The sequence below is a fragment of the Nicotiana tabacum genome, chromosome 15, assembly GCF_000715075.1.
Source record: "Nicotiana tabacum cultivar K326 chromosome 15, ASM71507v2, whole genome shotgun sequence".
Taxonomy (NCBI): domain Eukaryota; kingdom Viridiplantae; phylum Streptophyta; class Magnoliopsida; order Solanales; family Solanaceae; genus Nicotiana; species Nicotiana tabacum.
This window is the reverse complement of record NC_134094.1, coordinates 26,607,385-26,623,251: the sequence shown is the minus strand read 5'-3', so window position 1 is coordinate 26,623,251 and position 15,867 is coordinate 26,607,385. Positions and strand designations below refer to the sequence as shown.

General features: G+C 35.8%; 2 protein-coding genes across 2 annotated transcripts; one reads left to right on the top strand and one right to left on the bottom strand.

The window, feature by feature from the left end:
• The first annotated feature begins 6,671 nt into the window (after positions 1-6,671).
• LOC107822359 (uncharacterized) lies at positions 6,672-8,612 on the top strand. The gene is made up of 2 exons (XM_016648896.2): positions 6,672-7,006; positions 7,479-8,612. Exons 1-2 carry the CDS (start codon positions 6,922-6,924, stop codon positions 8,357-8,359), a joined length of 966 nt encoding a protein of 321 aa, XP_016504382.1. The 5' UTR covers positions 6,672-6,921; the 3' UTR covers positions 8,360-8,612.
• Positions 8,613-8,826: 214 nt separating this feature from the next.
• LOC107822351 (protein BREAST CANCER SUSCEPTIBILITY 1 homolog) lies at positions 8,827-15,366 on the bottom strand. The gene is made up of 14 exons (XM_016648884.2): positions 15,179-15,366; positions 15,017-15,070; positions 14,869-14,939; positions 13,948-14,061; positions 12,978-13,468; positions 12,468-12,578; positions 11,396-12,361; positions 11,178-11,278; positions 10,673-10,859; positions 10,500-10,594; positions 10,281-10,407; positions 10,027-10,192; positions 9,789-9,907; positions 8,827-9,330 (listed from the first exon to the last, which is right to left on the bottom strand). Exons 1-14 carry the CDS (start codon positions 15,232-15,234, stop codon positions 9,007-9,009), a joined length of 2,982 nt encoding a protein of 993 aa, XP_016504370.1. The 5' UTR covers positions 15,235-15,366; the 3' UTR covers positions 8,827-9,006.
• Between the last annotated feature and the right edge of the window lie 501 nt (positions 15,367-15,867).

Sequence of the window (15,867 nt, the reverse complement as noted above, 5' to 3'; positions counted from 1 at the left end):
AAATGAAGTGGGGCTCACCAAGTCAACTGGGAAGAGAGGGTACCGCTATCACTGGTCAATGGCTCCCGCTGTAGAACCACCTACATCCATTAAAGGTGCAGCTCCCCTAGCAAAAGAGACGTTAGTACATATCGAATAGTACTAGTATGAAAACCAAAACACCTATTCAAGGACTTGAAAATACAACATGAATATGATGAATCATGGTAACAATAAAAGGGCTTAGATAGCCGTTAAAGTCAAAGCAAATTTATTAAGAACGTCCAATAACATTTATAAATTTTAAGTCGGGGATCCTCTGTAACCACCTTTACACAAAGCGGCCCTACCGCCTCACCCCAATGTATGCGGGTGGAGGTGTAACCACAATACCACGACTCTACACAAAGCGTCCCTACCGCCTCACCCCAATGTATTTGGGTGGAGGTATAATCACAAAACCACAATTCTACACAAAGCGGCATTACCGTCTCACCCCAATATATGCGGGTGGAGGTGTAATTACAATATCATAATTCTACACAAAGCGGCTCTGCCGCCTCACCCCAATGTATGCGAGTGGAGATGTAATCACAATACCATTATTTAGATTCCCAAAACGATAATAGTTTGTACAAAGAGTTCTCTTCCAATCAACCATTTGGTACCTTTGGCCTTAGTAAGGGTGAGTTCATAAGGTTTCATCATATGAGAAATAAGTATCTGATCACATTAATATCATACAAGGTTTTCTTCCTAAAAAAGGGGTATAACATACTTAAGTCACAATAGAAAATCTTTAACACATGAGGGTTCGGACACGTTATGCAATTTGAGAATCAATTTACAAGCTTGAACATCCCACCTCAACAGTGTTTCAAGTTCGACTACATATGATAGAGTTTTGCAAGGATCCTGGAATTTCGATACTACAAGAAGAGTTTAGCCTTCAATCGAGGCACAAGTTAAAATCATAAATGAGTAAAACATCATTTGTTCTTGAAATACTTTTCCCCAAAAAGGGCAATACACAATTTCAACTCATGAAGATATAAGAGCTCAGAACACATTAGAAATACTTACAAAGCATAGCATTAGTTAAAACATCCATATTTGGGCATGACTTGGGTACATAAGCTTTTAGGTAAATCTATTTTCGAAGTCAATTTGGAACAGTTGAATCAAGGCTCATTTCATAACCTTTCTCACATCATTTCATTTTCTTTGCACTATTGGCCACAAGTATAACTTTTATTATTGGCACGGTGGCCACGCTTTACATCTCTAACCCATTTCTTTCACTTTCAAGCATCCTTATAGATTATCAACAATAAGGCATTTCAAATCAAGACTTTAGGTACACATATGAGCAATAGGAGTTTTATACGCATGTGGTATTCATTCCTAGTTAAGCATAATGGACTTTTATTTGAAACACGACTCAAAGCCATAACATTTTAATACACATATCATTCTTGAACACATTCCCGAAGGATAACATAATGTGATAGGAATATTTGGAACACATTTTGAATACATAATTCTCGATACTTTACTTACTCGGGACAATCAAATTTATTGGGAACAACTCAGAACATGGAAATAAGGAACTTGAGCCAACCATACTTGAAACTTATGGCAACATCATGGAATTCAATTCTAAGAGAGTAGTTTAGCCAACATACCTTGTTTGATCTTTCCTTAAGTTACTGCAACGTCCCAACACTTCTAGCAATAACAATCTACAGGAAGATGGCGAAAATCAGATAATAATTAGAAGGATTCACATGGTGTAACTCTCTTAGGAATTTTGTCAAACACCTAGTATGAAAAATATACTATAAAGCTCTATAATGGTAATACCTTCCTCCCTCAACCAATTTCAACAAGAAACTAACCAAAATGGTTCATTAATCCCACATACTACAACCTATTATCACATGCATGGCCTATTTCCAACCCCCACGATATACTTGAACTCATAACTTTTTGCATGAAAGCTTAGGAGTAGAACTTACCCGGATAGATGATAATCTAGTGATTGGCTTTATTGATTCTTGAAGATTGGTGCAAGAATGGGTGATTAGAATGCTAGGCTTCCTCCTTCTCTCTCTAAAATACTCTTACCTCTCTCTAAAATCATCAGACATTTGCTTCAAAATGAGCCCCTAAGGCTATTTATCAAAATGAGATCGGGTTATAAAAATAAAAAAATGGACCCTCCGAACTCAGGTCTGCAGTCACAGAATGGACCGCATAACAGATATGCGGTCCGCAAAATGGGCCGCAAAACTAATGCCAAGAACTGTGCTGGTCTGGACCGGTCTGCGACAAGGTTGCGGTCCGCAGACCACTTATGCGGCCGCAGAGTGGACCGCAGAATCGCCCAATGAAATTCCTTATGCTAACTCTGCGACAGAAGTGCGGACCGCGAAACAGGTATGCGATCGCACAATGGACCACGAAACAACCCTCAAAATTCAACCGTTTTTCTGCTCAACTCTGCGACGGGTATACGGCCCGCAGAATGGATCTGCGGTCGTGAATCTGACCACATAATTGGCCCTTCAGCAAAAGTTTCCCACCAACACCTCAATGCATTCTTCAAACCAAAAAGTATGTACCGCTTCTACAATCCTCAAACACATAATCCTACCTCGGCACCACGAAATTTTAAATTTCTTGGCGAAATTTTACGGGGTCTTACATTGTTCTTATTTCTGTCCTCGGAGGAATCACTCCCGGAGCCGAGCTTGCCATTTTCTTTGATTTTAACCGCTAAGTCTTATTTCTAATCTTATTTATTTATTATTTTTGGATCAAATCAGTTCATTTATCTATAAATCGCGTAATAAATTTAATTATACCGTTTTACGGGTAAACAACTCAATGCTCTTTGAATTGTAACTAATTTGTCTGAATTTAGTATCATTATTGGGGATTGTTTGTCTTTGAAGAATTTATTTCATGATTTGTCCTTCCGGACTGGGTGGGATGCTAATAAAGCGGATCACTCTCTTGCTAGAGTAGCTTTATCGTATGCAATTCGTGTAATTTAGGATTCTTATCCTTCATGTTTAACTTTTATTCTTTGTTTTGATGCTTCTCATTTAGATAACAGTGATATTTCCCGGATGTAACTCTATTTTGACATGGTTAATAAATATTTGTTTCCTTAAAACAATTCTAAGAATAACCATAGTTATTACGCTATAGTCCCAAATAAATTAGGAATTCTCACTTTTCATTTAAGCTCAAACTCATATTATCAAGAGGAATTATCAGAAACCACTATTGTTTAGTGGCTATTAACTTCCTATAGCTATCATATACATAATTACTTCCTATAGCTACTATTCAGTTGTTACGGTAGCAAAAAAGGCCTAAAAATCAGGGTAGTCCAGATGTACGCGCATGTATTCACATGTATTCGCGCCATGTATTCATGAATACAACAGCAAAAAATGCCTAAAATCAGGCAGTCCAGTTGTACGCGCATGTATTCACATGTATTCGCGTTGTTGTATTCATGAATACAACAGTAAAAAGCGCCTAAAATCAGGGTCGTCCAGCTATACGCACATGTATTCGCGCCATGTATTCATGAATACAACAGAAAAAAGTGCCTAAAATCAGGCAGTCCACCTGTACGCGCATGTATTCACATGTATTCGCGTTGCTATATTCATGAATACAGCAGTAAAAAATACCTAAAATCAGGGCAGTCCAGTTGTATGCGCATGTATTCGCGCCTCTGTTTTAAAAGGCGTTTCTAGGGCGAGCTCCGGGGCGAGGCGTACAAAAAATGCCCCAGGGCAATGGTGTGGGGCGAAAGTCTCAAGAGGCATACGCCCGGGCGTTCAGGGCGTATGCTCGGGCGTTCGAGGTGCGTTTTTTAGTAAGGAGTAAGCCCGAGAGACTTTTTCAAATTAAAACAAAATTTATTGAATTAGTCCTTCATATAATACCCAAATTCTCAAAAGTCAATTTGGTAATTACTCAAAAGGTTTAAAAGGGAACTCAAAAGTATTAAATTTAAAAGTAAAGACCATTTTTATTGATTTAAGCCCTAATTCATGATTTTTTTAATTTTTTATCTTGTCCGCTAGTCTGCTAATATCTCCCAAAAGCAACGAATATTTAATTTTTTTTACAAATACAAAGAGAACTACATTCCTCTTCATAGCAGCAAATTCAAAGTTCAAATTGCAAGTTAATCATCCTTTTTGTTCCTCCATATAGAAAACTTTATTCTTTTAGATTCAAATTACTTGTGCTTGTAAGTAACGTATAATAGATTATTTTGATTAGTTTTTTGTGGGGATGGAGCACACATGTATATAGTTTTCTTCAATTTTTATTTAATTTTATATGTTTATAAATATTTACTGTCATTATATTATTTTATAAAATATTAAAAATTAAATACCTATGGGGCTTACGCCCCGCTGAGGCATATGTAAAACGCCTCGCCTTACGCCCACGCCTTTTAAAACACTGATTCGCGTCATATATTCATGAATACAGTAACGGCAATCACCTTAAAAATAGGTATGTCCAGCTGTCTAAGAAATAGAAAAAACATATAGCGTATTACATGCTTTATTTCATGCCTCAATGGTAGTATATACCATAAATACTTATTTTGCTATAAAATATAAAAGGTAGCTATAGAAAATAATATTTTAAAATAATTTTGATTTATAATAAATAGGGTGCATACCTTTGCTATAGGTGGTAAAATTTCCTATTATCAACATCTCTAGACATCTAGACTAATAAAAAGAAAACATATTCCCTATCTATCGCATTTGGCGAATATGGCACAATAATTAATTTAAGAACAAGGTAATTATTCTCTGTGAATTTTCAAGTAACTTCAATACTCGATTTATGCTTTATAGTAGTTTGTACAATGTACGAGTTTTAGCTACATTCAAATTTGCAACGAAGATTAGATTATTTGATTCTTGTACTGCAATTTATTTATTACTAATTTTTAGGCGAATAGGAGTATGTATGATTTATGAACAGGAGGAATTTAATAAGCGTCAACTGTAAAATGTAAGACTTCATCTTCAGATAAGAAAATAATTAAATCCTCTCTTTGATCATCTACCCCTTTCTTTATGGGCTCATTTAATGCAGTGTGCAGATACTATGTATAGTTCGATTCAATTCTTCCATGCATAGGGATCGGACAGTATAGATATTTTATAGTGAGCTAATTATGCTCCTTTCGCTCCTATTTAGTTATCACATATACTAAATAATTGTTCTCAAATATTTATCATTTATAAAATTAATAAAGAATTAATTGTTTTTTCCAACTTTACTCTTAACATTAATCGCTATAGAATTAAGGGGCATGTAAGTAGACAAAAATCAAAGAATTAATAAGAGATAGATTAGTCAAACTACTCTTCTTATCAAAAAAATTTTAATAGGTATGTAAAACCTTATCCTGACGACTAGATGGAAACGGAGAGAACAGTACCGACTCAGCCACTAATTCATCAGAAATTCTTCCATTAAGTTTAAGAATTTCTTTGTTTTCAGGTTATTACAAGTTTACCTAGTGCGCACAAAGTGCTCAACCGAAGGGCAGAGATTGTGACAGAGGTTGCAGCGGCTACAAATTTTCCCTATTACCAAAAAAAAAATTAAGAATTTCACTAACATGAAATACTTTAACACTCATGCAGGGCGAACATTTAAAGTGTGGAGAACGTGACATGGAACTTAATATTGAGTAAACCAAAAATAATGATGGATCTAGCTTTGATATCATATTGAAAAAGCGTATCTTGAACATAAGTTAACATCAAAAGTTAACTCATGAACAAATAATTTATCCCAGTAATTTTTTCAACCAATGTGAGCCACTCTAATGCTGGACATTTACTCATGAGCAGGGGCGGATTTAGGCCATGTTTACGGTGCACGTGAACATATGATCTTTTTGTCAAATTAGGTCATTTATGTATATATTTCGTAAAAAAAATATTATTTGTTGGTTCTTATGCTCCAAAAAGGTTTAATTGTGCACTTGGTTGAATGCTGGCTTATTTATCCAAAGTAACATGGATCGATTCTCGTTTAGAACTTTTTTTTCTCACTTTTTTAGAGGTGTACTTATGTTCTTAGAAATTCTAAATCCGCCTCTACTAGTGGAGGTTTTAGGAAAATTATATATATATATATATATATATATATATATATATATATGTGTGTGTGTGTGTGTGTGTGTGTGTGTGTGTGAACAAAGTGCATTCCAAGCTATAGGACGTTTACATAGTTTCGCATTCTAGATAGAGTATTAATGTAATTTGTCCTATTTTCTATTAAATACATTATACACGATATCACACACATATGCATTATAAAAACTATGGGCAAATGAGCATATTAATAAGTGAATAGGTATGAACTCATCACATGAAGCCAACTGTTCTGTCTAAAAAAGTCAATAACAGCTATCAGCCAATCAATAAGTCAATTAATTGCCAATAATTGCGCAAAAATAACTGCCATGAGCCAACCAATCTATCTGATGAGCTAACATCCAACAAAAACATTGAATATTATAAAAAAAATAGAGGAATAAGACAACTTGAAAATAATTCCTTTTTTGTTTTTTTCTCAAAGTGCTTAATAAAGTTATAAAACTTCTCAGATAATAATGAGAGAATAGAAGGAAAAGAAGAGAAACAGAAAGAGGGTTTGCAAAGCAAACTCTCTTTTTTGGATCTCTCAAAATCATATCAATATTTTTTATATCTAATTAGTACAATCTGACCCCTCAAAAAGAAAGAAAAAATAGTTTAGAAAGTACCCTTTTCTTCTAAATTCAGCATTGCCTTCGTTATAATTTTCCATATACCTCATTCCTCCTCTATCATTCTCGAAGAATTTTCTCTACATTTTCTTGAGTTATTAATCATGAGTAGATTTCGCGTAAATTCGTCTCCTGATTTAGTTGCTAATTTACCATCAGAACAATTCTATGATGATTCAGCTTTAGAAGGTAATGACTTTCCTTTTTTTTCTTTTCTTGCTCCTGTTTGGTTTCTTTGTTGTTCTTGACCTTTTAAAAAGTATTTATGGGTGATCATAAGATTCAATTCAATGACCCATCAACGATAAAGTTGTCTCCGTATGATCCATAGGCCATGGGTTTGAATCGTGTAAGCAGCAACTAATATTTGCATTAGAATAGGTTGTCTATATCACACCCCTTTGGGTGCGGCCTTTCCCTGCTTGAATGTCACCGGGCTGCCCTTTTTTCCATAAGATTCAGTGAAGAGGAAGTATGGTTTTTTTAACGTTAGGACTTTTATCTTGAATTTTTATACTTTGTGCACCAAGCTGCAACAATTTCTTTTTATTTTTACAATTTTTTTGTACTCAACTATTGCAGCATTGTATTTATTGATCAAAGTTTTATGAGATAGTCGTTTTTTTTTAATTTAATTTTTTCGGATTTTGTGTATTTTCAGGGGTTGCAGCCAACATAAAGTTATTGTTAAAGTTGACTCAAGAGCACAAAAATGCTTGTAACAAAGAGAAGAACGATGGCCGGAGAATGTTGAGGGTGGCAACCATGATGGCCATTCTTGATAATGTTAGGACAAGAATTCAAAAATGTCAATCATTTGGTAACAAGTCATCATCAGAAGCTGAATTAAGTCGATGTAATACGGATCTTAAGGTTACTAGTCATGTTCCAATAGATAAGAAACACCATGAGCCGATGATTGATGAGAAAGAAAAACTACGGAAGCAGCTAAACGCGAGCTTGGTAGCACGAAAGAGCCTTGAGGCCATGTGTTCAAGCTTAGGGAAAGAAAAAGAGATTATGGCATCAGAGCTGTCGAAAAAGGTCCACGAGTTGAATGAAATGGAGGACCTCATCAATGATCTAAAAGAACAAAATGAGAGTTTAGTGGAAAGGTTACACGGATGTGCCACCGAGCAAAAAGAAAGGAGGTATAGTAGCAGTGGTGGAGGAGAAACGCAAGGAAACATTGCCCTCCAAGAGAGAAATAAGGCACTTTCAGAGCAACTACTAAAGTCGTTGGATGGTTATAGATCCATTAAGAGGAAATGGAAGGATGCACAAGCGGAAAACATGGCGATGCATGCAACCATGGAGGAAATGACAGCAAAAGTTGGAGCTGGACTTGCCCGAATCCACAGCTTTAAAGAACGAATTGCCTCAGAAAGTGTGCCATCGGCAGATATCCAAGAAGAAATTGTTGAATTAGAGCATATGTTTGAATGCTTTGAAATGCAAGTTGCAAAACATGGTCAAAAGGAAGGGGAATGTGTCAAACCAAAAGCAGAGATTAGTGCTTGCAAGCCTATAGTTCTTGCATAGAAGATATGCTAACTTAGAAACAAGCCGAACACAAAGGAGAAAAGATGGACTTCAACTTAGTCAGGTTATCTTTAACATGGTCCACAATCATGGCGTTCCACAAATGTACTGAAATGGAGAAAAGATAGCACATTCTTCTCTGCTATGGAGTTAATGTAATGAGTCAAGTATATGGTATGTAATAGGAAAATAACTGTGATGTTGCTTTTTTCATGTGTAATTTACAGGTAACCTATTATGTCTTTCAGTTTTATATTAGTGCTAATGACATCAATAATCCGACCTCACTGTCATAACTTGCATTATAATTCATCTTACAAGACCTTGAAGTGATGTTATGGAATTATAATGAAGAGAGGAGTCTACTTTTTAAAGGAGTAGGGGGTCAGGGAGACAGCATGATAGATTCTGCAATTTTAAGTTCCTCTTATCTGCAGATTTGAACACACCTTTCAAACTATAGAATGGGCAAACCAAACTGAAATTTAATTGAATCTTTAACTTATTCATCAAGATGTTTGGAGTACCAAGTGACTGAATGATGAGATAAACTTTACAGACTGATGCTTTACAAAACTAGAGATAAAAAGGCTAAGTCTTGCCTGCAGTGCTGAATGATGTTAAAGTTTTAGCTAGAAATTTTAATACTATTCCAGCTCCAGCAACTTGGAGCCAGCAATGCAGTTCAGAATCCAAGTGCTGCTGGCCACTACAGCTCCGGTGGAACTAGCCAAAGCTTCTGCATCAGATCGCTTTTTTTCTGTTACTTCAGACTTATCAAGTTGCTCGTGACTATAAATTACAAAAGGTGGAAGGCATCCAGGTGAAGGAACTTCCTGATTCACTGTTACAGGCTTCCTGTTGAGGACAATTCCTCCAGCAGCAATAACAAGGTCATGTAGATAGCTCTTGTAGGAAGGTGAAAAGTCGCCCACAAAAAAAAACTCGTATCCATTGAAAAGCTTAGGTTGCTGCAAAACAGGAATTTTGGCATTTAAAGAATACATAAGAGGATTTTAATGCAAATGATGAAATGTCCATCCTAAAGATTATCTTAGCTAAAGCAGGAAATTTGTAAGTACAGCCAGCAGAAGATGAAAATGCAGTGAGACCTACTCCATAAGCAACCAGTAGAACAGAGGGAAGTGAAGGTTGAGATTTAAGTTCATCCTTCCAGAATCTGACATCAATGATGTCCAGAAATTGAGGGGGGGAGGGGGGGGTCAAGGAATTAAAATGACATTCTTAACGCTATAAACATTCTAGTTGAAGTTCCATTCTCTTTCTGGAATGGGAATACATAGAACCTAAAAGAGTGCTTTATCCACAAAAGGACTTAAACATTGCTCTAAACTGCCACCATACCCCAGGAAATGAAATGGACCAGATTAGTTTGTTATTAATGATAAATCTGAAAGAAAGATGTAACCTTGTTTAATATTCGCAATCTTCCAAGCTTAGGGCCATCCGCAATGCCGTGAGCATCTAGTTTAATCTCGTATTGCTGCTCATCGACAAATTCTGTGGCTTCCAAGCAAGCAGTAATCCCTGCAAGTATAAAAACCAAACATCAAGATGGACCAAACAGAAGCTAAACTCAGGCTGTAGAGAAAACACATTTGTAACTCAACATATTCATTTACAGTTATGAAAACAAGGTTACTGACAGTCAATGCTCAATATCCATTTCCCAACCAAGACACCCATCAAGTATTTGAGAGTTCTTCGGCATGTCCCTTTCTCATCTGTAGAAGCAATAACATGGGTGACACTTAGGTCCCAGTTCTTGACTACTGTCACTCCAGACAACCTCTTTAATGAAGAAACAAGACCCTGTAAGGAGAAAATTTAAGTTAACCAGTTAATGAACCTCATTTATCTCAAACAAATATCATCTGCAAATATTATTCTGTTTACTCACTTTTTCATCAGCAGTTAGAGCTGAAGAACAGAGCACCAAGCTCTTATTCTTCTTCTGAGACTTCCACTGCGAAGTAGCAGTATTATCAGGTGTTGCTGAGACTTTAGACTGGTGGATATTAGAACTTCTGCAGATTAAAGACAATGAGAAGGGGAATTAGAACTTTGAGCCAAAATCTAAATTTTTTAGCTAACAATTCTAAGAATCTGTTGATCCAACCTTTTGATACTTTCTTTAATCCTGGACTGTTTTCCAGGGGCCTCGCATGGCAGCTTAGAGTTGGCATGCAAAGGGCATAACATAACAAAGTTATCCTGAAACAAGGAAAATAAAGTAAGTGATGCTGATTTTTTTATGAAATATAGGTCTGAGGGAACGTATTTAAGACGTACATAATCCCATCGACACTCTGGCGTCAGCTTGGCACAAGGAACATGAAAGCTTTTACGACAACTCGTCTCATAACACCCAAGAGCTGCCCCTTTTACTCCACAGAAAAAACAAGTAATCCTCCGACTCCTCTTCAGCTCAGCTTCAAGGTTGACCGCATCATCTTCTTCAAAATATACATTAGGGGCCCTGTAGATGTGCATTTCTGTTTTTCACACTAGAAACGATTTGACTTGAAACAGATTCAACGAGTCTAGAATGATTTAATGCACAAATGAAGAAAAGTTTCGATAATAAATTGATATACATTGAACACAATAGATGTAGATAAGAAATATACACTTCTGTTTTATCTTAAATAAGAAAAATACACTTCCTTAAACTTGACATTTGTGACACTGGTGATGAAATTATCTAGAAAACCAAGAATTTTCTGATGCATTAGAGATTATTTATGAGTTACTATACCACTTTTATATGAAGGAATTATAAAGAGAGGACTATTACCATTCTGCACAATGCTTATGCACATGTATAACACCAGATACTCCATTGACATCTTCTTTGACAGGCTTTCCATTAAGGTAGCTTATCATGACTCCTGAAACCTGAGATTTGGTTATGAAAAAAAGAAGTATATAATCAATATACAAAGTCAAGAGGCAAACAATTCCAAGAATAAATAGGAGGAACCAGAAAAGAGAAACACAATCAATGACTTATACCTCAGATTCCTCTGCTGAACGGCAGAAAGCACACTGGATCTTGTTGCGGCTTGCCTCACACTTCCGCAAAACCAATCCATTCACGTCCAAAACAGATTTCTCTGTTTCCAATGATTTATGCACTCTCTTCTGAATCTTTTCAAGTGTAATATTTTCCTTGTCAGCAAGCTGCTCATCTTCAGAAAACTTCACCTTTTTCTTACCATGAAGCTTGTCATCACACTCAAGCTCACGTTTCTTCATTAGTGTACCAGAAGGAGTAGCTTCCCCATCATTATCCATGGGAAGCAATCTATTTGCTGATTCCAAATGCAAAACTTCATCTTGGGTTTGTGTAATGTTATCTTTAGCAGTTCTCTGTCTGCTCTTTGGTCTAGAACGAATTTTATTTTGTTCACCCATAGATCCCTGGTTCCATTTATGACATGTCTTCAAGTCAAGTGTCTCAAAGCTTCCTTCACTGTGTTTTTCCTGATCCCCAAGAGTAGACAAATCAAAGGACTTGGACTGACTGCTCTTGCGGAGTCTTTTAGCACGACATGAAGTGGAACTGTCTTCTATTGTTGACCCTATGACATTTGTAGCGGAACTACCCTTTTTCTTGTTTTTCAAATCTTTCTTCTTTGAGTTAAGTGCATAGGCATCTTCCTGATTGTTCTTCATAGTTTGTTCAGCTGCTTTTTGTAAGTTATTATGGACTTCTGATACTTCACCAATTATTTTCTTGCCTTGTTTCTTCTTATTGCATCTAAGTGCCTTATTCTTGCTAGACTTGCAAACGACACCTTTGGTACCAGTGATTTCATTTTCAAGAGGAAATAAAGAGTGCGACTTCAGTTGTTCTTTATCAGTACCCTCTTCATTTACCACAGCTGTTCTGTCCTGAGTTGCTGATTCCACACTATGCCTTTTTAGTGAGGGTGCTCGAGTCTTCTCATGAGCTGCAGCACACTCAGTATCTTTAATCTAAACCAGCAAAAGAGAAATAAATTAGAAACTAAACAAGTTTAGAGAATGAGAAAGAGGAAAACAGTTCTGACTCCCTTGGCATTAATGTACCACAAAGAAATACCTTCGTCTTGTAGGGGCTCGAACAAAGTTCAGGAGAGCAAGCTCTCTGTGTCCAGTCGAACATCTCACTGTCAAAAAGATCTACTCCATTTGCTGCATTATGAGTTCCACTCTGCATAGCAAGAAAGTGGGAAAACTAATGAAACTTCTTCAATAAATACACAGAAAGTGTGAACATGAACAAGATCATCATTAAGCTCGACTCCGGATCACAAAACACAAAAGCTAAGTTGAAGGGTAAGAAAGGAGGATATCCAAAAACTTGAGGTTTCTATATACATTTTTATGTACTGTAAGGAAGCTGAAAAAAGAAATACCTAAAAAAAAAGTAGACTAGGAAGCATTCCTCTCTCTCATCCAACGGGATAAATCAGAGTGTAATGTTAAAGCTTATCTGGCATTTAGATCAGACCAAACAATCCAATCTTATCAATTTTCTATTTAAGGGTACACTTTATTCTGGAGCTGAAGCAGTTGTTTCTTGGTATAAATTGGATATCATGTTACTTACTTTTGGAGATATTTCACAGTGGACCTCATCATCCATGTCCTTTATATCACTGAAGCATGGAATAAGTGGAGGTGTATCCATGATAATGTCTCCATCTGTTTGCTGACTTGACCTTTCTACATCCTCTTCTTCTCTCAGCCAGAAGAATGGAGATAGTATTGGTTCTCCTTTTTTGTTTAGAATGGACCTGTCTTTCTCAATCAGCAAAGGTTTCTGAGCTTCATTGGTGACGGATTTACCATTCCCACCAACCAACTTTGTAGGTGGCGGAGTCTCTGAAGGTGGATATTGTGGCACCTGCACTCTCTTCTTTGTTGGAAAGGAGGGTCTAATAAGATTTGATCCAGAATTCTTTTTGTTGCACTCTGAAGATTTTTTTGATCCTTTCCCTCTTTTTCTTTTCTGATTATCTGTAGCTGGAACCTCTGTTATAATTTTACCTTCATCTTGGAATCCACAAGATTGTTTGCCATTAGATTGGTTTTCTTCACCTGCATATGAGATAAAGATGCTCAAACCTAAATTATTTACTGAAATGATAATAAATACTTCTAAATTGGTCGAATCAAAGTAATTTCTTCAGAACCATAATACACATCAAAATGGATTATTTGGATTACGTTCAGGACTAAAGAATGAATATCAGATGCAAACAAGAGTTACTGGCATCCATACCATATAATGCTCTACAGGAAATTTATAAATATGATTTCTTTGGTGAGGTTGAGTGTTAACAATATTAAACCTAACTTGATAAAAACCAACTAAACATATTAAAGGTCACTTGTTTTGATTGGAAACAAGGTAGATAAAACAAAAACATGCAAGTTTAACACATGTAAGACATTTGTCCAAGCATGCATTAGCGCCCCAAACTATCCATCCCAAAAAGTCCTTGTTAAACAAATGCTATGATAACGGTAGGTGCATTTGTACATGCAATGCAAAAGCAGAATTGATGGAATATTACCTGGTAATATGGATGTAGAATTGGTTTGAGTAACAAATATATTGACTCCTGAAGCAACTTCCATGTTCTTATAGATGTTCACCAAATTATCCATGTGCAGAGCAGGTCGGATTTCTATAACACCAATAAATTAGAAGTTACATAAAGAGAAATAACAGAGTTATTAATAACCTACATAATAAAAGCAGCAATGAGAACATTACTTTGTTAAAGCGAATTTTAACTGACTTAAGTTTTGTGTAACTAAACATGTTAGTTCTAACAAGTAGAGCCATAATGACTCCAAGAGCACAGGGGAATCATGAAAGAATATGCAAAACAGGGAAACTGGCTTGTTACTCACACATTATGCACTAAATTAAAATGTTTTTAGGATAAAAGTAGCAGCACTTGATGGAGCCTCATGGCTAGCACCTTAACATTGATATAATTTGAAGTGGTAAAACATATTTTAGCCACTCATCATGTCATTAAACTTAAGTTAGCGATGCCATCAAATTATTCCTGGTATAACTTTTAGGCCAATTGCATATACAGTCGCCGCAATAACGACTGAAGCAAAATTCAAAGACTTCAATGTTTGAGCATCATGTTTATATGAGTAATTAAAACCATAATTCCACAAACCATTTTATTAGCTCTATTATTGATCCTAAGGGAAATACTTTAGCACAGGGCAGGATCCACAGTGTAAGCTACAGGTTCAACTGAAACCAATAGTTTCGGCCTAGACACAATGTATGTGTTAAGGAATTCACAAAAATATGTATAAATATTAAATTTTGAACTCGATTATTAACACTTGAGGTCAATGTCCTACGATCCTGAACCACTCAGTTCAAATCCTAGATCCGCCTATGCTTTAACAAATACAAACGCAACATATAAAACTTGGTATAAGAATAACAAAAGGGCACAAACCTCTGCGATGAAAAGGAACTTTGCACACTGGACAATTGGACCCTGATTTCATAGTAGTCTGAATACATAAACTGCCAAAAAAAAATTCAATTTCGACTAGAAAACAGCATATTTGCATATATAAACATTTTTTATACACATTACATACTTGCAAAATACATGATTGCATGTAAGTGAAACAGCCGAATTCAACAGACTCAAGCTGCGAACAAGCAAAACGAAAAGGAAATATTAAGATTATAAAATATTAATAAAATGCCCAGAAAAAATTAAAAAGAAAGAACCCTAATAGTTCCTGAGTTAACTGTACCAGATGGGACACTTGAGCTCTCTTCCCATTTTTTCAAGATGTGAAATATCTGCCATTTTTTATTGCCCTGATAATTAGTGAAGTTCTTCGTAGTTGTGAAACGAGAGTTGTGTTTGGCTATGGATGATTTATGGGGGTTGGGCTAAGAAAATTGTGAATTGTGAGAGAAGCTAAACAATGAAGTGTGAATAAATGCGAATTTTTTGAATTTTTACTGAGAGCGCGCTTATTCTGTCCCGCCACAGAATTATGATTTTTCGCCCTGATTTGAGTAGATGGATTCGGATCATCCGACCCATTAAACCGCCCATTTAACATTTACCCATTGTTTACTCATTTACGAGGAAGGAAAGTGAAAATTCCTGTTGTACACTATATATTTGTATTTTTTAGTGTTCTCATCGAGTTTATAATATATAAAAAAATTGTATTTAAAAAATAACAATTCTTTTAATAAGAATGTCTACAAAGATATTTTGTGGTAAAATAATTATGGCCTGGTCTTACAATATGATCTCAAATTTGTCGCTTGTTCTTTATAATTTCTGTCGCTTTCTATTTTGTTGTGTAGCATAAATGATAAATGCATAATTTTCCTCCCTCTTCCTTAATTTATTAATGATGATAGTGAATAAGCCAACAAAGAAAAATCAGTAACGAAGTAATACGATCTTGAGTAGTGCAGAACT

Coding starts and splice junctions, on each gene's coding strand:
- LOC107822351 (XM_016648884.2), bottom strand. CDS start 15,234: ATGGCAGATATTTCACATCTTGAAAAAATGGGAAGAGAGCTCAAGTGT. Junction 12,579..12,977: donor ACTGTGAAATATCTCCAAAA/GTAAGTAACATG, acceptor CTTGCTATGCAG/AGTGGAACTCATAATGCAGC. Junction 11,279..11,395: donor GTTCAGCAGAGGAATCTGAG/GTATAAGTCATT, acceptor ACCAAATCTCAG/GTTTCAGGAGTCATGATAAG.
- LOC107822359 (XM_016648896.2), top strand. CDS start 6,922: ATGAGTAGATTTCGCGTAAATTCGTCTCCTGATTTAGTTGCTAATTTA. Junction 7,007..7,478: donor TGATGATTCAGCTTTAGAAG/GTAATGACTTTC, acceptor GTGTATTTTCAG/GGGTTGCAGCCAACATAAAG.